This window comes from Ochlerotatus camptorhynchus, unplaced genomic scaffold (genome assembly GCF_037179485.1).
Source record: "Ochlerotatus camptorhynchus isolate MF236.1 unplaced genomic scaffold, CSIRO-AGI_Acam_v1.1 ptg000333l, whole genome shotgun sequence".
Lineage (NCBI taxonomy): Eukaryota > Metazoa > Arthropoda > Insecta > Diptera > Culicidae > Ochlerotatus > Ochlerotatus camptorhynchus.
Window position 1 is genome coordinate 312995 of NW_027040821.1, and position 22263 is coordinate 335257.

The 22263-nt window shown below is 37.6% G+C and overlaps 2 protein-coding genes across 4 annotated transcripts in view; both read left to right on the plus strand.

Annotated features, from left to right (window-relative positions):
• The first annotated feature begins 760 nt into the window (after window positions 1–760).
• On the plus strand, window positions 761–13326 carry UGP (UDP-glucose pyrophosphorylase). Of its 3 annotated transcripts, none has more exons than XM_065230822.1 (3): window positions 761–1019; window positions 11605–12230; window positions 12293–13326. In XM_065230822.1, the coding sequence occupies exons 1-3, from the start codon at window positions 993–995 to the stop codon at window positions 13176–13178; spliced, it is 1539 nt and encodes a 512-aa protein (XP_065086894.1). In that variant the 5' UTR covers window positions 761–992; the 3' UTR covers window positions 13179–13326. The 3 variants fall into 3 exon arrangements, with proteins under 3 accessions (XP_065086894.1, XP_065086893.1, XP_065086892.1); XM_065230821.1 differs by lacking the exon at window positions 761–1019 and adding an exon at window positions 3856–4139; XM_065230820.1 differs by lacking the exon at window positions 761–1019 and adding an exon at window positions 10672–10809.
• Window positions 13327–20215: 6889 nt separating this feature from the next.
• Window positions 20216–22263, plus strand: part of Papss (PAPS synthetase) — a 41294-nt gene continuing 39246 nt past the window's right edge. The window contains exon 1 of the mRNA XM_065230829.1: window positions 20216–20541. Coding sequence (XP_065086901.1) covers window positions 20503–20541 — 39 coding nt within the window. The 5' untranslated portion in view covers window positions 20216–20502. The remainder of the gene's footprint in view (window positions 20542–22263) is intronic.

The following is a 22263-nucleotide window of genomic DNA, read 5'->3' on the forward strand; positions in this document are numbered from 1 at the left end:
CCGTTATCAAATGTTATGCCTGAAATAATACTCATTTTTCTTCCCCGAAGAGGTCAAAAAGATGGGTACAAAAGAACCCATTTTCAAAAATATTCAATTACCCATTATTTGACAGCTTCATATACTTACTAATAACAACAATCAATACGAAACTAACGATTTTAAATTGGCTCACTACTTGACTAGCCTATTGGTCCCAAGCAAACGATTAACGTATCCCATTCTAGTCGAAATTCTAGTACTACGCAATGTTTGTTTTGATTCGCTATGAAAGTTTGACAGATGAAATGAGGGGTTATTCGTTTTTCCTATGTTTCGAGGGGTGAATCGATTAGCTTGGGACCGAAGATAGTACCAGAGCTGAGCCAAAAAGTTGAGCACGTTTCTTCGGGACCTACAAGTCTTAGAGTTACCTCTATGCTAATAATGGGTACTTTTATACCCATTAATGGGTACTTGCATGTTACAGTGTATACAAAGGCCACACAGTCAGGTGACACTTCCACGCGCAACATAAAAATATCGCACGATAAAAAAGAAATAAAATTGATCCATTATACGATATTGTTTTGATACAATGATTACGTTACGGCTCTGCAAGTTTGATACCGTCGTGTTAGTTAAGTAGACGTCGTGTTTATTGTTGTCACAAACAATAAAATACCGCTTGATATTTTATGAACAAAAACTGCCGCAGAGTGACCTTTTCTGCTATTCAGTATTCAGTTGTGTTCAGTCTATTCGATCGGCTCGGTATCGACTTATCGTTGATTGGCTCCATTGGTCGCTTAGTGCCGAGAAAGATCCGTTGCCTAATTTGTAGGAGTTGCAATCGCAAAAATAAAATTTGTTTAGTGCGTGCCACTGTGTGCAGAGATTTTTTTGTGAACCCCAAAATTTGGGAAGAGCGAGTGAGTTGTCATCCGACATCCGACTGAGACAGTACTCAGCTAAATTCGTACACGTCAGGAAGTTTACGGTGCAAAGGCGAAATGTTAGCAGTTGCAAATGAACAGAAGGTAAGTTAGTGATAACTCAGCTGATAAGAAAACAATAATTGTGTTGTGTACGAAGCTGTGTGGTTGTAGACGCGTTTGTATTTACCGTTTGCTCGGTTTTGTGCCCGCGGTTCGCCGGCTCGTAATACGTTCTTGGGATGTGACCTTTGATGACCTTGAAAATGGTAGCGTTTGGTTTAGCATTGATCACCCTCTCTGCATCCCAAGAAAAGCTGTGAAGGTCGTTGCCGGTTATTGCTGATTCGTATAAAAAATATACGAACCTTGCATATCTCGTTATTGTGCTAGAATTTGTTATGTAATTAAGAACACTGTCTAATGAACAGATGTTTACTTAATTCGTCATTAATAAAACCATCTATGACTTAATAAGGCTGATACAAATATTTTCATTTTATGTCCGACATCACTCAAATAGGTCGAGGGGATGGCAGAAAATTAATAATGTATAAAAACTGATTTAATAAAAAAAAAGTACTTTAAGGATGCGCCGAACAAGTGATGATTTTGAATGGGGCTGATTTGTTTTGCCTCTGTAATATTTTGTATTGACGTTGCATAAAACAAAAATAAAATTTGCATCAGCCAATAAACTTTTAATCAAGATAAAAATAGATCGTAACAATATTCTAATCGTACGATGGATGACTGCGAATCAACAGCTACATATCACAGTAAAAAAAGTAGTTGAATATTATGTACGTTGAAACTGTATGGAAGTGTTTGTCTCGTTTAGTTGTGAAAGATATAAAGATTCAACTTCAATAGAATACATGTTATACAGCTGCTTAGAGTAAGATACTGTTCAATTGCTTATTTTGTACTCCATTGGAACCGAATGTCTTCAGATTAAATTTTCTATTCCACTGGACTAATTACTTTTACTAAAGGTCATGAAGAGGTAAACTGCAACAAAAATCTCGTTCGGCACTATACACCAACTATGAATTTTGTCATTTCCTGCCCATCGGCACTTAAGTTGAGTGAGTTACTAATCCTATCTGTTAACGTATGCTAGCCCGTATAGCATACCCAGTTTCTTCTAAAGTCCTGTAAGTAAAAGTATGGACGTTTGTCAAAAGGAGTTCCAATCGAACCGTCACTGCTTTGCTCGATTGGAACAACTTTTTTTCCGTTTTGTGGTGACAGTCGTCCATACTTTTACTAGAGGGTTTAGTTTCTTCCACTGGCAGGCTCAGTTTTAGGCTGTCCCACTAGTTTCAGCTATATACATTAAACAGAGGGGGATATATCCTAATGTTAAATAGCGTATTTAAATTATTTAAAAACTTCATTAGCAAACGAAACTTATTATAACCGGTTGTTGAATTTTCGTGTTCCTATTTAATAAATGTACTTATGCGTTCGTCCTCTTAATGCTACAACTAGGAATATTTGTATGGATTTCATATAAAGATGCCTAGTTGTACCATCGATGAGCCACATTCTGCTATTTTTCTTTATCGAAAAAAAATATTAACCGGAATCTGGAAATTTTGAACATCATCTACAAAGAAATACATTTTTCGTGATAACTTCTGGCTTTAGTTAAGCCAGCATTCTTCTAAATACCATAATATAATTAAACCTATCGATTGATGCCGGCAAAATATAGTTCAAACCCCCTATGTTTACATTTTAGGAGTGAAAAGGGCAACAAGGCAAAAATGTCACTTTCAATATTTTGAATGCTACTACCTATGTATGGCTCTAAATAGTGTATGAAACGAAAGTCTTATAACAAATGCAAAAAAAAAACATAATTTTAGGTAGGTTATGCTGATGTTTTGAATTTTTTTAATAAATGTACCTAGGAACACATTCTTCGTAAAATAAGGATTTTTGAATTAACAATTTTTTTATGAATATTTATGTAATATATCTGTTCTTTAATGAATGAAAACTAATATTCCTAAAAAAATAAACTTCATACGGGACAAGAGTGTCGTTACCTAGAATGTCACCTACCCGTACGCCATAACCCTGAATGGCCACTACCCCGAATGAGAATTTGATTGCTGTTCGTTCTTTTAACATTCGGGGTAACGATATTCGGGGTAATGTAGCACAATCAGCTAATAGAAAACTCATTATAGAAAGTGCTCTTTCTTTTTATTTCCTTTATTCAACGTCGGTCACTGTTCCGCAATCTACATCGATGGACATCGATTGCCATTCATTGACGGCAATCGAATGTGCAGAAAGGCAGCTTCCACACCTGCGTACGATATCGCAACCAATCAACACACATGGCCTGGACCAACGGCTTAGCTTCCCTTCCGAAGGAAGATGTGACCAGAGATTTTTATATTATCCAAAGTGCTAATAAATATAGTATTTTGTTAGGTTTGGTAAGGACCATGCTTAAATGACGTAGCATTTGAGAGGGAGGGGGTCTGCAAGAGTTGTGACCGGCTTTAAGGTATTGATATATCACTTCAAGGGTTGTGTGACGTCGTTTTCATATTTTTTTTATTAATTTGGTTGAAACACATCATTTTCAAATTGCGTAACATCTCCCCAACTGGTCGAACATTCTTATTTTTAATTTATTCATAAAGCGCTCTAATCAAGAAAGCAAAACACGTCGATAAGAGCAATCCACGCGAGCGTACATCTCATGAAAGCACATGCAATTGTGACAAGTGAATGAAAGTAACGTGACACTCACACTCATGTTTTTCAAAACTTAAAAATCTAGTATACTGACACTATTAGAAAGAAGTTGGTAGTGCCATTAGTTTGTTTTTTTTTTGCGCTATTGAGTTCTGGGCTGCGTTATCAATACTTTACTTGAGCGTCATACATTCATTAGCTTCATTCCAGTTTCGACCGTTGCCGGAAGAGCAGTGTAGTTTTATTCCGCAACGTGTTACGTTCAGACTATTGTACTTAGCAACCGCTAATCGTACATATTTCACTGCATCGTGTTTTGTATTCGCGCTCTTCTACCGAATCTGTGAATGTTTACATTTTTCGCCCGCTTGCACTCGAGAAGAGTTTGTGCATCGTGATAGTGTTTACATCTACTTAGGACGCTGTGATACTATCTGTTCAGGGTAGACGGCAAAGAGCGAGACTTAGATAAAAATGACCGGTGCTATTGACATTCTGCTGAAAGTAAGTTTGGATAGTAAGTTTTACAGACCTCGATCATCTGCATCGTCTATTGAAGGTCGTAAGCGATCATACCAATGTCACCGAAGGTTAAAATTTAATCTACGATCAACACAAGTTGAAACAGTTTTTGTTTTCCTGTCGATAAGAAATCATAATAAATCGTAAAATATTTGTTAGAGCTTAGATGCGCTCAATAATGGCAGTATATATTCTCGAAGTATGTATGTGCTAATATAAAAATATATATGCAGCACGTGAATATGCTTAATGATATGATCAATATCAATATCAATAGTTAGTGATTTTTCATCAATCACGTTTGACGCTTTTCACGCAAATATAACAAAGCTTAAATCAATTCAATTTTCTAAACCATACTAAAGGAGGTTCTTATTCGGATTGGCAAAAAATAAACGACAAGCTTGAACAAGCAGAACTAGCTTTATTGATTGAATACGTCTTACGTCTTTCGTTTCACGTCGAGTTTAATATTGAGTGGTTGCGGTACAGGCACATATCGTCGATAATAGACGATTGTTGTGTATTAGAGAACGCTTGCGCAAAAAGACTAGGGAGGGAAACGGATTCGAAACTCAAATGTCATTAGCCAAATACATCAGTAGACCATAGGTCCACCGTTGTATAATTGCACCCGTGTATTGAATGGGAATTGTGGGTTCGAATCTCACCGGTGCCCTTAGATTTTTTTCGCAAATTTTCTCTCACACACGTCTTTTACCGATGATATGTGCTTACTTCTCAGTATCTGCTAACTTTCTGAAATAAAAATCTGACTATAAGTCGCTAACCGTAAAAAAAAAACATAGATAAATATATAGGGGAAATGGCTCTAATGTTGGCCTATGGATCTAAGATTGGGCCCATCGCTAAAAATCTTCTGTTTATCAATTTTATCTAGATGAACGCGTCATTGGGACGGTACTAATGGATATTTTTGGTCGCTATTGAAAATTTAGTCGATTGCTGAATTTATGCATGGGCCCAAATTAGGTACACTTAGGCCGATATTACATACATTTCCCCTATAGACTATATGAGGGAAACGAGGTCCGATCGTGTCAATATATATATATATATGTCTGTGATGTCTTCTTCTTCTCTCGCGGAAACGACAATGCAAAAACTATTTCATAATGGCTCTCGGCAAGTTTTTCACTGAGATCCAGCAACATAAAATACCAAGCTACTCGGGGTGCCCATCTCGGCAAAAAAATACTAAGTGGAATTAAATCTTGATCTTGAAAAAACAACTTTTTCATCGACATAATGGATCCATAGCAACATTGCTCAACATTATTCATATTCATATTGAAAAGTGTAAAAGTTAACTTACATTTAGTATAAAGAAAATTTAATATTTGCTTCCGGGGCCATACTTTAATTATGTCACGCCAAATTGTGGAAAAACTAACCCCCTCCCCTCTTTCGTCATGTTTTTTTTTTCCTATACCTATACCTACCCTCTCCCCTTTGATGCGCTAGTGGAATCCGTAAACATCAAGTTTTCACTGGAAATAATATGTATGACGTAGGGTAACTAGGGGCATTATGAACATCTGGGGCAGATTTGACACCTAATTTTTTAGATGCAACAGATATTTCATTCTTTTTCTGAATAAGTAATTTAACGAGTAATTACAATATGTTCCTAATCACCGTAAATTCATGAAAAAACGCACAGGCTTGCTGTGTGCTGAAAAATTATAATTCTCACGTATCATCAAATAAGGTGCCATAGCGCTCACCTTAGCCAACGAGTCCGCTTTCTTATTACCCGGAATTGAGGAGCAATGAGATGGGACCAAAGCTAAGGTAATAGTATAGGAGCAGTTATATAAAGCACTCAGTTTAGATCGTATTTCAGGCAGAAAATACGAGGAGTGCTTCATCGGCCTCATTGAACGAATAGCCTCCAATGAGCTAAAACTATCCGTAAAAATTTAACAATGGTCAGAAGATAATGAGGCAATTCGCTCCACTGCGTAAAATATAGCTGCGAGTCCTTCTTCATCTCCTCTGGATGCGGTATTTGCCGTCGTGGTAAGCAAAGTCTGCAAAGAATTCAAAGTAGACATTAGCGCTTGTTGTATTATATTCGCTCCCTGCGCCGCACGGAGTGTGAGGCTCATTGTGTGGATCGCTTTGGAATTAGTTGGAAAAGAGTGTGCGGAGTAACTGAGACAACAACAAACTCTTTGTCGAGTTATGTGAGATGCATGCACAAAGTTGCTTTGCTAACGCTCTGAGGTGCTTTCCAGCCCTGGTGGTACTTGATTGCAAAAATTGGTGGTATTCCATGCATTTCTTACATCATGGACAGATCCAAATTTACAGAGGAACTATAGAAGACTTGTAAGCAATCACGATTGGAGATTAATGAAGAAGGACAAACCTCCAGCGTCATGTACTAATAGTACAAACTCGTGAATCTTGTTTGAGGATTTCGGTCAAGCAGCTTCTGAAAGTTTTCTATTACCAATGGATTCATTACTTCACAACGGATGAGAAACAGGAAATGAGTAAATTATATATTCTCAAATTTACGAGAATTAAACATAATTTTGGGTAGAATATACTTAAGAGTAAGCATTTTTTTACTGGTGTTAATTGGAAACTACTACATGTGATTTACTCAAATTTGGGTTATTGGGTTGAACCTGGAAATTGAGGAAAAAAGTACTTAATTTTGGGTAGTTTTTCATCTCCGTGCAGCTCCCAGAATGATATGCTAGAAAAAGGTAAATAAGTAAGGTACCATGCCAGCACCATATTTGACGCGTTCCTGATGATGACGCACTCGTCTATTTTTTATCGCATCTCGGTTTTGACAAGATATTTTTTAAACTGTATTACACCATTATCCTTAGAGCACTGGAACTAATATTTGCAGAATTAACATTTCAAAATTAATGATAGAAAATAGTCGAACATTCTTAAGTGCGCCGATTTAGGAGCCGCTTCGAATATGGTGGCTCCACGGTCATTGGCGTAGCTAGACAATTTATCTGGAGGGGGCCTAGATAATTCTGGAGGGGGCCTGGCCCCCTGGCACCCCCATTAGCTACTCCAATGTCCACGGTACTATCGTTTATGTTTACTGAAAATTAAAACCACATTACTTTTGCTATAGATACTGTATATTTTAATTTCATCGAGGATCAAATTTTTAGATTTTTTTCAACATCAAAATCCATCATAATTAATTCCAAGTTGAGTGGGAAAGGTGAGTAATTTTAAATGAAACTCTCTCCGTATAATCCATATCCAGATAATTTTATCAAACCTACATACCATTACACAGTGTAAAGCCAGGTCTTAACTGTTAGGCCGCGGCCAGGGTAGATGCGACACGCGACGCGACCAATTCAAAAGAATTTTATTATTTATTATTATTATTTCTTGCGTGAGATTGCCTCGTGACATTGCACATTCTAAACGCTCTGAACGTCAGTATCCCGTCGGCTGTGGACAGTAAACAATGTGACTCGATTCGCATTGTCATCTTTAGTATCGTTATCTTCGCTCATTAGTAGGTAGATACTGTAAAGCTATAGATATGGATATTGTTTCATAGAATTAGCTTAACAAAAGAGTAACGTTGACTTGTATTTTGGTAGATATGATTAGGGCTGTTTATATGCTACTTAAACATTTTGGTGAGTAGAGAGTGTCTACGTGACTTCAGGGTGGTTTCTTAAACCATGACCGATGAATCAACAGCAAAGGTGACCGATAAAACTGGTGACCATTGTAGTACCGTAAAACGGGGTATCTTTGATAGTGCGGGTAACTTTGATAGTATAATGTAAAGATTAAATTTACTCGCTACCCCTTTTCAAAATTAGAAACATTGGTTCCATACTGTAGCTTAGGGTATTTCCGTTTATATCATATATAGTTTTTATAAAGTATGTTAAAAAAATATTAAAAAAACTATTTTTCGTGTTTTTCACCTGCTTGAAAAAGCACTCAAACCATCATTTATGAAGTGTATTTCCGATATAGCCATCACAAATTCAATGTTGTATTCTTATTGCTTATGATGTTTTCTGAATATATTTTTTTTTTACATTCATCGAGCATTATCAAAGTAACCCCAAATCAAAAAACTGAAGTTCGGTCACAAAACTAAAAAAATAGCGCAATTTTCTGCTTTAATTTTCGTTCAACATATTACCACAGACAAACAGACATAACACTCGCAAGTTGTTCATCGAACAAGCATTTAACGGTCAATTTAAAAGTATCGTAGTTGGTAGTATCGCCACCTGTGGCGCGCATAGTCAATTTCCTTGCGTTTGACGTTTACACACTACCGCCATCTGTTCAGCGTACTACCCACCACAGTGTATTCAACAGATGGCGGTAATGTTTTTGCGACGATGTTTTACAGCGAGAAATATTCAATGTGTTATGTCTGTTTGTCTGTGATATTACTAACGAATTAATTCTTGGATCCTCAGTACTTGTTTTAAAAATATAAAATTTGAAAAACATTCATTGCTGAAAAAATGATTTAGAATAAACTTTTAAAAACTATCAATGTCACCCCGTTTTACGGTACTTCAATTTGTAAAATTGATATCCTTTTGCTTTTAAACCACTATTCAGCCCGAAGCTAAAAGTACATAATAGCCAAAGAAGAATCACTTTGACGGTCTTGATAGTCTTTTTTATAACTGTCTACAACTTTATCGAAAATAAATAGATCTCGTGATTTCAGTTTTTAGTAGTCAGTAGTCAGTAGTCAACTTTCATTAGCAAAACCCTTTTAAAACTCATCAGTACCAGAATATTTTTATTTAAATAACACTAATGGCGGTAAGCTCCAACCCGGATTAACTTTTAATAATGGCCTTGATTGGAGGATCTTTCAAATGTTTGAGAATAATCGTATTAATCAATACTGACGATCAAAGTAATCCGACATTGGTAATCTGGATTTAATCCGAGGTAATATCGGTTATAAGAATTATGAAATATACATAAACAATGGGTCCAAATCAGGGCGATGATGTTTCTTTAGTAGGTCATTTGTCTTAGAAAAAATACCCAAAATGTTTTCATCAAAATGAAAGAAAAAAAACTTTCATAGCTAATCATTTCCTGATGAAAACAAATTACAAACACCATTACACTTTAGCAAGCTCTATTATTAGTTTAATTTAACTTATTAACCGCTGCTGGGCTCATCGTTGACGGATTTATGTGCCATCGGATTAATGCTATGACAACAAGAAGAAAGAGAATTTCTCGAGGAATTTCTACAGATCAAATCTGTTTAAATAGATACCGCCTAGAAGATATAGGTTTTAGGTCAACTCAAGGGCTTTTCCTCATCATATTAATATTTTGAGACAACACAAATTCAGATGAATAATAATGATAAATATATTAATCATTATATAGGGAAAATGCAGGTAATGTCGGCCTAAGTGTCCCTAATTTGGGCCCATACATAAATTCAGCAATCGAATAAATGTTCAATAGCAACCAAAAATATCCATTAGTAACGTCCCAATGACGCGTCCATCTAGATAAAATTGATAAATAGCAGATTTTTAGCGATGGGCCCAATCTTAGATCCAGAGGCCAACATTAGAGACATTTCCTCATCATATCATAATAAATTAATCATTATTATATAGTAGAGCGGTTTAGGGACCACTTCTAAAATCAGATTTTCTTTGATAATCGATTGATCTGTATCTATACAGTTGACTTTTTCGGAAATAGAGAGTCAAAGTCAATGAAGTGAATTGGATTTATTTTCCGGAAAATGTAGCAAATTAGGTTCTTCTTATGTAGACTTTGGCCTCTTCCATAGAGGCATTCAAAAAATGATCAGAAATTCACAATATAGATTAATTGAATCAGCAATGTTTTGGTCAGGAAAACACAGTTTTACGTGCAATATTTAATAATTTGAAATATTTTTGGTTCATGGCCGTCAAGTCCATATGCGTCTTTTTTAAAAGCTTTTATTGATGTCTAAGCTGTCCCAGTATATGTGCAATATATGCATAATCTAAAATCATTTGCTGCAGTCGGGCCATGTGATGCGCTAAAAGTAGTGATCGAAAATGAGCATCTATAAAATACCTGGCCCGTTTCGTTGATTACACCAGTTAGGTTTATGATTTCGCTGTGTGCAAATACGAAACTCACAATTGAGTCACAATATCGTATACATTATTCGGGTAGATGCAGTCACTTCACTTTATCGCGCGCGCGCATGTTTTCATTTTCTACGAGACCACGAGGTCATTTTGACGGTTGTGTATTATACGACTTTTCTCTGCTTATGCTGTTATCGCCCATGGACTCTCACATAGTTCTTGAGAGAGAGAGGGCTGGAAATACAATTTAAATCATTAACTAATTAGGCAATCTGCTGGAACACTTCATACGATTGGTGTGCGCCTCAGTTAGTAGTTGAAACGTTTATGACCAAGCAGGGTGTGCTGGTGGAACAAGTGTGAAGCAGAACGGTTGATCGTCAGTTTTGAGAGAAGGAAACTTTTTTTTTCATCTTAGCATGTTTGGACTTCAGAACTCTTACATCGTTCTCGACTCGAAAGCAACCTGTGTGCTGACTGCTAATGAAAGGCAATTCAAGATGCTCAATCAAACTGTTGGTGATAGTCAAGTTAGTGTTTGCTTAGTGCTACTATATTGATGATTCCTATATTTTAAAAATATTTTTTTTTTCGTTAGCCTCTTGACACTGGACACGGTCGAGTCGCGTTGTTTGCTGCGATGTTTTTTTTTAGCGTGAGATAATGATCATAGACTGTGATATAGTTGGAGCAAAGGTCATTCCTATATTAATGGGCACGCTTGGGTATTGAACGTGCATTGATAACGTTTAACACGTGATGATAATATTAATAGTAGTTCCTGATGTCCAAATCTATTCCTTTGTTAGGTTTAAACCATCTAGAAAAAATATTTTTTTTTCATAGATTGTTTATTTTTTCATATTCATTGGTTTTCACGCAATATTGATGGAAATATTTTAGTCACTGCATTAAATTATAATATGAAAATCAAAATATCGTGGATCTATTGTATCATTATCGCAAATTATTTTTTTTTACCATTATTGATTCGGAGTTTGCAATTTTCATCCAAAATATACTTCTTAACAGTTTATGCAATACATTTCTCACTATTTTTGTAATTTCTCCGGTAATGGCGGTACTGTTTTAACCGAGATTTTAGCCACGATGTTTTACAGTGCTTAGTTTAGTTTAGGTAATATTAATATTAGCCTTAAAATAATTTACAATAGTCTATCAGCATTGAAGGTTGAGTCTAGCTCAAAATAACAAAGAAATGCCATAAAAATTGGAAGTTACATTTATTTACCATGCAGTTACAGTTCGTCATGCTTAACAACAAATGTTTCATGCATTTCTTCTTCCTCATTTCCTTTTTACAGGTCCGTGGACACCAACGTGTCCCATCAGACACCAAGGAATTCCACGAGGCTACCAAGCGCGATGCGTTGATTCGTTTGCGCAAGGATCTGGACAATCTGCTCCAGACTGCCGACGATGTCAGGAAGTCAATTCTGCAGAAAGAAATGTGCGGGTTCGAAGCACTCTTTCATCGGTTCTTGCAGGAAGATGGTCCCTCGGTCGAGTGGGACCGTATCCAAAAGCTACCGGAAGATGCTGTAAAAGATTACTCCAGTCTCAAAACTCCACAAGAATCGGAGATTTGCAAAATGCTGAATAGACTGGTCGTCGTAAAACTGAATGGTGGTTTGGGTACTTCCATGGGTTGCCACGGACCCAAGAGTGTAATCCCTGTTCGTAACGATCTAACATTCCTCGATTTAACCGTGCAGCAAATAGAGCATTTGAACAAAAAATATGGAGCCAACGTACCACTGGTGTTGATGAATTCCTTCAATACCGACGAGGATACGGAAAAGGTCATTCGCAAGTACAAGGGGTTCCAGGTTCAGATCTACACATTCAATCAAAGCTGTTATCCTCGCGTCAGCCGCGATTCACTGCTGCCAGTTGCCAAGGATTTCAATATTGAAAACGATATCGAAGCGTAAGTTGATTTTTGTTCAGCAATAATAAATATAAAACTTTATTTGTTGGTCACATTTCTAGGTGGTATCCACCAGGTCACGGTGATTTCTACCAATCGTTCCAGAACTCTGGATTGCTGAAAAAGTTCCTAGATGAAGGACGTGAATACCTCTTCCTGTCCAATATCGACAATTTAGGTGCAACGGTCGATATTAATATTTTGAATCGATTGCTGGGCGACGACCGCCAAGGGAACAAACCAATAGAATTCGTCATGGAGGTCACCGATAAAACACGCGCTGACGTCAAGGGTGGTACTCTGATTCAATACGAAAATAAGCTACGATTGCTGGAAATTGCTCAGGTTCCCAAGGAACATGTGGACGACTTCAAGTCGGTAAAAACGTTCAAGTTTTTCAACACAAACAACATTTGGGCACGCCTGGAGTCGATTGAACGAGTTTTGGATGCACGCACAATGAACATGGAAATTATCGTTAATAACAAAACTTTGGACAACGGCATGCGAGTAATTCAGCTCGAAACCGCTGTTGGTGCAGCTATGAAATGTTTCGACGATGGAATTGGCATCAATGTACCTCGATCGCGTTTCTTGCCCGTTAAGAAAACTTCCGATTTGCTGTTGGTTATGTCTAATCTGTACAGCCTGAAGTATGGATCGCTAGTTATGTCGCCGCAACGTATGTTCCCTACTACACCGTTGGTGAAGTTGGGAGACAATCATTTTAGCAAGGTTAAAGAATTTCTTGGACGATTCGCCAATATTCCTGATTTAATCGAACTGGATCATTTGACTGTGTCTGGAGACGTGACGTTCGGTCGCGGCGTTTCACTACGCGGTACTGTCATTATCATTGCCAATCATGGTGATCGTATAGATATTCCTGCGGGAGCTATTCTTGAGAACAAAATTGTGTCCGGTAATATGCGTATTCTTGATCACTAGTGGGTCATTTGCATGCCATTCGCAATCATTTTTAGACGCATACTCAGGAGTGTTTGCATAAAAGCGCACCTTATACAAAGGCATAGAAAGTTGATATACTTCTGATAGAAATTGTGCCCCAGTGAAGCAATAACAAGTGCAAAAGTTATAAACTTTCTTCGTTTTAGAATCGAATTTATTAATTGCAATCGATGTGTGTCATCCACAAACAAAATCAAAGATTAAATGATTAAACATAGCTTATAAGTGGAAAACAAAGTTTTAAAGATTTTTGTTTTGAACATACGTACGTCAAAATATTTTGTTTATCGTGTTTGTTGAATAAAAGAAATCGTAGAAATTTAATTTTATTGTTAGATCTCGTATCCGAATAACCTGCGAATTGAGAGTAAACTATTCCACATTTTTAAGTTGCTTGTCAAATTCTAAAACATTTTTAAACAAAAACGTCTAGAAAATTCTCATTACTTCTACGTTGTTCCCAGAAATGTTAGAGCAAGATGAGCACTCTTCACTTTTACAACAAAAATCCAATATTTTTTGAAAACTGCACATCTTAAACAATGATAATAATAATTTATATGAAGAACTGACCGTCTCTGGTACATAACCTTGTAGGATGGTGCGTATGGACATTCCTGAGATCCGGACTTGATGGAGATCTCTGATTACCTTAGGGAATTTGGAAAAAAAAATCTGAAAAGCTTGGAGTCATATGAGAAAATATCTTTGGGAAGTGATTTGAATTGTTAAAGATCTTCGAAATAATACCTGATCATTGATAGTATTGATGGCGATAGTTATTGTAGTCCGTAGTGCTGTGATAATTAATTGACAATTAAGTGTGAAATTGCGCTGAATTGTTTCTTCGCGACTTCAAAAGTACTTAAAGTAATTAATGCGTTTTGAAGTAGTACTGACGGTAATTCAAATTATCTATCCGTAATTAATGTAGTTAAAAGTATTGAAAATGTAACTACGAAACTTCAGCTGTAATGGAATTAATTTAATTACAGCCGTTGCCTGCGTTGGAGTTAAAGGTTATTGCGTGCCCCTAGGGTTCCACCGGTTTTGTCGAGCTTGGAACACTACGGGTGGGTGCATGGGTTTCTTGACCCTTTCCTTCGGTTTCGCCGCTTGCAGGCCGTTTTCAGTTGAGTTTGCCGAATGTAAAACAAGAAGGAAAAAAGGACACGCTAAAAATTATTTACCCGCATTATGTATTGTTGAAATAAACACGCTTTTGAATTTAATTCAAACATACATATTTTATTTTTGAAAACATGATTTTAATTTACTTTGAAATATTCATATTTATATTTAATAAACATATATATTTTTGATTTAAATTAACAAAATTTGGTTCCGCGTATGATTTTGACAGTTCGGATCACTGCACATTTAAATCGACCGTTTACGATTTTCGGACATAAGTCAGAATTCAGTGTCATGTTGGTTTGTCGGTGGTTAAACTCCGGGACGGGACTTGACAATCCAGCTTCTCACTCTTCTTAATGTTTTTGATGAATGCCCGTCGAAAATTAGTGCATGGTGTTTGACGGAGTTGACCAATGATGCCAGGATTGAAAAATGATTTTTCTATTTTAATTTTAATTTGATTCGGACTTTCTACCGCAGCTTAACACCTTGTACATCATTTTTGTTTAACACAATAAAAACAACCATAAACAAACAAGAATATCCATCTCTTAAAGCACGCCCTGGACCCTATTTTCCAACTTTCCTTTCGCAAATATAAACAATTAACAACGCCATTGACGTCAACAATGATTCCGGCATTACTGCCAGGCAGATTGATATGATCCCTATGTTTTTTTTATCAGACGATTGCTTCTGTCAAATCGACCAATCAGCAACTGGCTCGGATTTGACAGCAAATTGGTTCAAAATCGCTACCCGATTGTCAAGTCCCGTCCCAGGTTAAACTCTCGGACTCGATCACTGGCATGCGAGATCACATTGCTGCTCAGATATACATTGCGTTAAAGAGCGGGATGGCAGACATTAGCCGAAATGTGCTCGATAGTTCCCACGATTAATGTATTGCGATGTTTCAAATGTGGAAAATTTGGGCACAAGAGCATGGATTGCAAAAATTGTGAGAGATGCTCTAAGCGCAGCCAACAACACAAAACGTCGGAGTGTACGTCAACCTCGACGTCAACTGTATTGAAATGTGTTAATTCAGTGCCAACATTTCAAAGGGGCGTAATTGCATTTGTAAACAATGGCTTTAGCCGTCGATTTCTCGTGAATAAAAGCTCACTCATGAAAAATAATGACACCAGCAGGTAGAGGAATGTTTCCTCTACCAGTTAGCATTGTCATTTGGGAGAGGTAAGATTTCATTCGCGAGAAATTGACGGCTAAAGTCATTGTTTACAAAAGCAATTACGCCCCTTTGAAATGTTGGCACTGAATTGTTTGAAAATGAATAAAGAACCAATTTACGTTCTTGGACGTCAACCATGTCGCATTTAGTTCAGACTGTTTAGTTTATAAAAGACTTTTTGATCAGAAGAAAAGCAGCTTGCGTTTGAATAAATAGCAGCCAAGTTCCATGAATGTGAATCAATTTGATTTTTTATATTACGGGGTTGTCAACAAACTACGTAGCTTTACGTCAGATTGTTGAGGAAAAACGTCCACTATTAGTTTTATTAGCTGAAACTCATATTGTAGAAACTGAAGCTTTTGATCAGTATAGTATTCCGGAATATATTGTTGCTGCTTGTTTATCACATTATAAACACACTAGCGGTGTTGCTATTTATGTCATAATCAGTTCAATTCAACCTTTGTACCAACGAAGTTATTGATGGCAACTGGTTCTTGGGCATTACAGTTGTACGTGGCATGAAGATGGATAATTATGGTGTTTTGTATCATTCTCCCAGTTCTAGTGACCAGCGTTTTGTTGAAGTTTTAGAGAACTGGCTCGAGACATTCCTTGAGTCTAGGAAATTAAATATATTAGCTGGTGATTTTTCAAACGGCGCGGGGGTGTAGTGGTAAGCGTGATTACCTCTCACCCCAGCAGGCCTGGGTTCAATCCCAGTCGGCGCCGCTGGGATGTTCTGAGGCATAACATCTCTGATCTGAAGTAAAGCCGTTGGTTCCCGGTTCATGAGTTGATGGGTCGATACCCAAGTAACATTGTAAATTTTATAGTGGTTTAAGCATGCTACAAGCATAGAGGTAACTCTAAGACTAGAAGGTCCCGAAGAAACGAGCTCAAATTTTTGGCTCAGCTTTGGTACTACCCAAGTAACCATAGGCACGTTATTTCGCCTTTTTGGCTATATACGGGCCTCATCAGAACTTGCAAACACTGGTATAGCCGTTGTTCAGCTGTATATAGCTAAAAAGGTGAAATAACGTGCCTATGGTTACTTGGGTATCTTCGGTCCCAAGCTAATCGATGCACCCCTCAAAACATAGGAAAATCCACGAACCCCTCATTTTATCTGTCAAACTTTCATAGCGAATCAAAACAAACATAGTGTAGTACTAGAATTTCGGCTAGAATGGGGTACGTTAATCGATTTGCTTGGGACCAATAGGCTAGTCAAGTAGTGAGCCAATTTAAAATCGTTAGTTTCGTATTGATTGTTGCTACAAGTCTAAATCATGGTCTACAGTACCCTCATAAATCCAAAATTGTTACTTGGGTAGGTAGGGTCCACGTGTGGGAGCTGCCTCCCTGGCGTCGGTAGCACGGAAAACAAGATCGACGGAAAACAAATCAAGGAACAAAAAAAAGCTGGTGATTTTAATATTAATTGGCGTAACAACCATAATTCGAATCATTTGAAGCGTTTAGCTGAGTTTATCAATTTAAAGCAAACGGTAAATGAGTATACGAGTATTTTCAGGCACAGTAGAACCAACAGTCAATACGAAACTAACGATTTTAAATTGGCTCACCACTTTAGTAGCCTATTGGTCCCAAGCAAACGATTAACGTACCCTATTTTAGTTGAAATTCTATTACTACACTATGTTTGTTTTGATTCGCTATGAAAGTTTGACAGATAACATCAGGGGTGTGTGGATTCATGCAGAACATGCAGGGGTGAGTGAAATAGCTTGGGACTGCTTGGGACCGTTGTTCTGGTACTGAGTGAGCCAAAAATAGTAATGATTTTCTTCGGGACCCAGTGGTCTTAGAGTTACCTAAGACCACAATCAATACGAAACTAACGATTTTAAATTGGCTAGCCTATTGGTCCCAAACAAATCGATTACGTCCCCATTCTAGTCAAAATTCTAGTACTACACTATGTTTGTTTTTACAGTCCAGGTCAGGCCAATACCGAATAGATTACCGAATGTTCAGCTGTTCCATATTCGGTAAAAAATTACAGTGTACTGTAAAAAATTTAAGTGTGTGGCATCGTTTGCTGAACATTGCCGCGGGTATATCGTGGGAGTCCCATGTACCCGGTTCAAGCTTTAGTTGGCGGCGGTGGCTCTTCTTGACCTTCTACCCCCTGAGTAGTTAGTGTGAATAAGGGCGTCTATGTGATGTTTTTCTGTACCTGTTGTAGACATCTAAAGGGTGATACGGTCAAAATTTGGTCAAGGGAAAACGCGTGTAAATCGGTGAAATCGTTTATTTAAAAAATCAAATTAAATTTCTTTTTCAAGTTCAATTAGTATAAAATTCAGGAAAAATATTCAGTTAGGCTTCCGCTTTTCCAAATCCGAATTGCCGGGCCTTACGCTTGACCCCTGCCATCAGATTTTGTACAGCCACCTTGTCCACCTTCTTCGCCGCAGAAAGCCAGTTTGCCTTGAACTGCTGCTCGCCCTTAGCAGTTTTTTTGGTCTTCTTTAGGTTCCGCTTGACAATAGCCCAGTATTTCTCAATTGGGCGGAGCTCTGGCGTGTTGGGAGGGTTCTTGTCCTTGGGAACCACCTGCACGTTGTTGGCGGCGTACCACTCCATGGCCTTTTTACCGTAATGGCAAGATGCCAAATCCGGCCAAAACAGTACGGAACAACCGTGTTTCTTCAGGAAAGGCAGCAGACGTTTATTCAAACACTCTTTCACGTAAATTTCTTGGTTGACAGTCCCGGAAGCTATGAAAATGCTGCTTTTCAAGCCACAGGTACAGATGGCTTGCCAAACCAGATATTTCTTTGCGAACTTTGACAGTTTCATGTGCTTGAAAACATCTGCTACCTTTCCCCTTCCTTTTGCCGTATAAAACTCCTGTCCCGGAAGCTGCTTGTAGTCGGCTTTGACGTAGGTTTCGTCGTCGATTACCACGCAGTCAAACTTCGTCAGCATCGTCGTGTACAGCCTCCGGGATCGCGCTTTGGCCGTCGTATTTTGTTTATCATCGCGATTTGGAGTCACTACCTTCTTGTAAGTCGATAGTCCGGCTCGTTTTTTGGCTCGATGCACGGTTGTAGACGATACACCCAGCTTATTTGCGGCATCTCGGAGAGAGAGGTTAGGGTTTCGCTTGAAACTACCGGCAACTCTCTTTGTCGTCTCAGCGGCTTCCGGTTTTCGATTTCCCCCAGATCCAGACTTCCTGGCTGTCGACAAACGTTCCCCAAACACTTTAATTACATTTGTAACGGTTGATTTGGCAACTTTTAGCGATTTTGCCAACTTTGCTTGCGAGTAGCTCGGATTTTCGCGATGCGCGAGCAAAATTTTGATACGCTGCTCTTCTTGCTTGGACGGCATTTTGACAACTGAAGAGTGAATTCCAAAATCAAAATAGGAGCAACATTCTACACACACACACACCTTCAAAATGAGAGGTGTTCAGGTTTTTTAAATGCAAAATTGAAAGAAATACGTCAAGTTGATATTGACCAAATTTTGACCGTATCACCCTTTAGTGCATCCTGTTCCCTTAATTTGTTGAGGACACCCTGTCTTGCCTCAAAAGTTACAAAAGTTATTTTTAGTAAACAGGGCCCCGCTGTTGTGTCACTTTTTGTCAAGTGAGTGAACTCAAATCCATCCGTGCACTCGTCAATTGGCGTTGACGGCACCGTCGAAAAATTTGCTCTTCCAGCAAATATAGACAGTTTCTTATGGGAATTTTCGGTGGAGTGAAAGGATAGTACAAAGTCCGCCATGTTTCACGCACAGTCTGACGTTTGCTTATGGATTTTCTCATAGGAGTAAAGAGCTACAGAGTCGCCGTCAACGCCAATAAGGTGATCCAACTCTCTCTCTCATCCCGCCGCAAATCTTGCTCCGCACCGCAGACGAAATCCGAAACTACAAAATTAATTACTTTTCCCTCAATTCCGGGGTTCAGCCCAATAACCCAAATTTGAGTAAATCGCATATAGTAGTTTTCATTTAACACCAGCAAAAAAATAACCTACTCTTAAGTATATTCTACCCAAAATTAAGTTTAATTCACGTAAATTTGAGAATATGCAATTTACTCAAAAGTAACTTATTGGGCTGAACTATATCGTTGGGTCGAATCTCTCGCTCATTTTTTGACAACAATAAAGAGTGCAAGTGAGAGGCTGAACTCAATATTAAGTTAATTGAACTCAAATTTTGGGTAGTATCTTTTCTCCGTGTACTTCGTCTGTTTGTATCCAAGTACCCTATTTAGTCGGTATTATCATCACTTTGCTTTTGTTTGTCGGCACATGACTTCGTCGGTCCACTGCTGTACATCTCTGTACATGCATCTCAGCTCAGCTGTCATTTTTTATGGGGAACTTACACTTTTTGACTTTTGTAGTACGACACGAGTGTTTTTGTTTCGTCGGCTCAGGGTTCGCCATCCTTCGTGTACGCGTTCGTTCCGAAAGGTTCCTAATAGCGAATTCGTTTATTATCGGGGTTAACACCAGTTCCAACCCAGTGCGAAACCGAACTTTTTGTCAGTGTAAACCTCAACCTGAGCTAGGTTTTAAAAACAAACGAGCAAACTGACGTTTGTCAGAAAACAAGCAGACCCAATCTTGATACCCGATCCAGGTTGGAACTGAATAATAAACGAATTCGCTATAAGAGAATCCGGGTGAATTACTGTTTTCTGAAAGTGGAACCCAACAATTATTATCAATTTCGACCTGTTTGCATTATTTACAATCCGTATGCAATATCCAATGCCTGGCTGTCGGCTACTGTGAAGTACCATACAAGTGAACCCGTGTATCATTGCTTTGCATAGCTTGAGACAGTGTTATCGCGAAAGTATTTTTTCTGGTGGTTGACTACGTGGTATTTGTGCCGGGAATAATTAGATTCGACCGGAAGTGGCCTAGAGTGATTGAAATATTACTATAACTAAAACGCCTAGTAAAAATGAGTGAGGCTGTGAAGGAAACGAAAAAGCAGAAAACGGTAATGAATCTAGTTGAAGAATCTAATTTAAGAATATTCATAATAATTAGATGCACTATAACAGCGAATAAACCAATGGATCAAGGAATTTTCTCGGAAGGTCTATCTAACAATTGTGCTGTACCATATGTTGGAGATGGAAGTTTCTTAAAAATCCCTTAGTCCATTGGATTTTCTTAATAATATTGTTTTCCTTTAGTCTGTAAATCAGTTACGGTGTTTTCCTTGACCTGAGCAATGGTGTTGAAATGATAATACAATTACAATTGCAATGGATAAAATGGACTCTAATTTATATTTGTGACTATCGAAATCCCTTAGTCTGTACTTCTATTTGTAATTTGTAATTTATTGTCAACAAACGTAAACCTGCCAGTCATATATGGGTATATACGTCCCAGCTATTATTCTAGTGTTAGCACGATTAGCATTTAAACCGTTATTTACTGATATGTGCGTTAATGGTAAGAGAAATCCAGAAAATTTCCAAGCCGAAAAGATCCTCGGTCGACTGGGAATCATACTTGGCGCCTCCAACTTGTAATACACTACTTTCTTTCAATCGAATGGAATAAACTAAAACCTGAGTGGGTATTTACCATGAAATAATAACGTACCTATACGTAAACCCCATAAACCAAACAAAAGTGAATTAGTACTGCAATAGCTGGTAGCATGTCACTTTTTAATATCTTGGTTAATTGGGCGGTTACATATTATAATTTGTTTCACCTAAAAGTAATTAAAGTTACTTTTCCCCGTATCGAAATTTTTTGTTAGTTAGCTTTGTCCTTTATCATCTGTAATATCTGAATATTTTTTTTTACACCTCTCACCATTCCTCTCCAAAGGGGGAGTTTAGTAGAGATGAAAACACCGATTTGTACCTTCCTTAAAAGTTGTCCTACACCGAAAATAGTTTTCATGTAGCTTATATTGGAAACGCATATGATTTTCATCCATAATCAAAATTAATGGAATTCATCTGAATTTCACATAACATTTATGCCATCACATTAATTTTATATGATTTTTCATATGAATTTCATGGACCTTATAATATTCATGTGATTTTGTGGTGGGATTTGCTGCTATGTGATCACAGGAAAGCTATGTGAAAATCACATGGATTTCATCCATTAGATATGTGATAATTTTTTTGAGTGTAGCTCGCTATTCTAATATCTATATGCAATCTTCACACTGCCGTACTCTAACGGAACTATCAACTCTATGCTTTCATCTACTCCATCTATCGTATAAAAATTACCACTACAGTCTGTTATTTGAAATTAGCATCTTCAACTATGAATATTTTTGTTTTCAGAAGCCACTTGCCCTATAATAATGTAATAACCAAATCTAATAATCAAAATCTTAAAAGGTACCAAAGTTAGTACAAGTAAAAGTAAAAATCTAAACACAAGTAAAATGAAAACGAATGAATGACCAGTGTTGCAACATATCAATATCAATACCTACAACAAGCTGATTTTCAGTAGCAACCTGATATCAGTATCAGCTCACATAGTTCGAAAACCAATGTCACTCGCCTCAATGTCAGTGTGCAACTGACGTTGACATCGCTGTGGGACCTACTGATATCCAAAGTTCTGTAGTAAATTTTCACATTTACGCCAGCTATCGAGTACTGATCTTTAGAAAAATTATCGTTGGTAGTGAATCAATGTAATGGTTATACCAAATTGTTCATTTATGGTA

Bases quoted from the DNA above. Each gene is read 5' to 3' on its own strand.
- UGP (XM_065230820.1), top strand. From the start codon at position 10,699: ATGTTTGGACTTCAGAACTCTTACATCGTTCTCGACTCGAAAGCAACC. The intron at 10,810-11,604 runs GTTAGTGTTTGC...TCCTTTTTACAG, and splicing joins AAACTGTTGGTGATAGTCAA to GTCCGTGGACACCAACGTGT. The intron at 12,231-12,292 runs GTAAGTTGATTT...TCACATTTCTAG, and splicing joins ATTGAAAACGATATCGAAGC to GTGGTATCCACCAGGTCACG.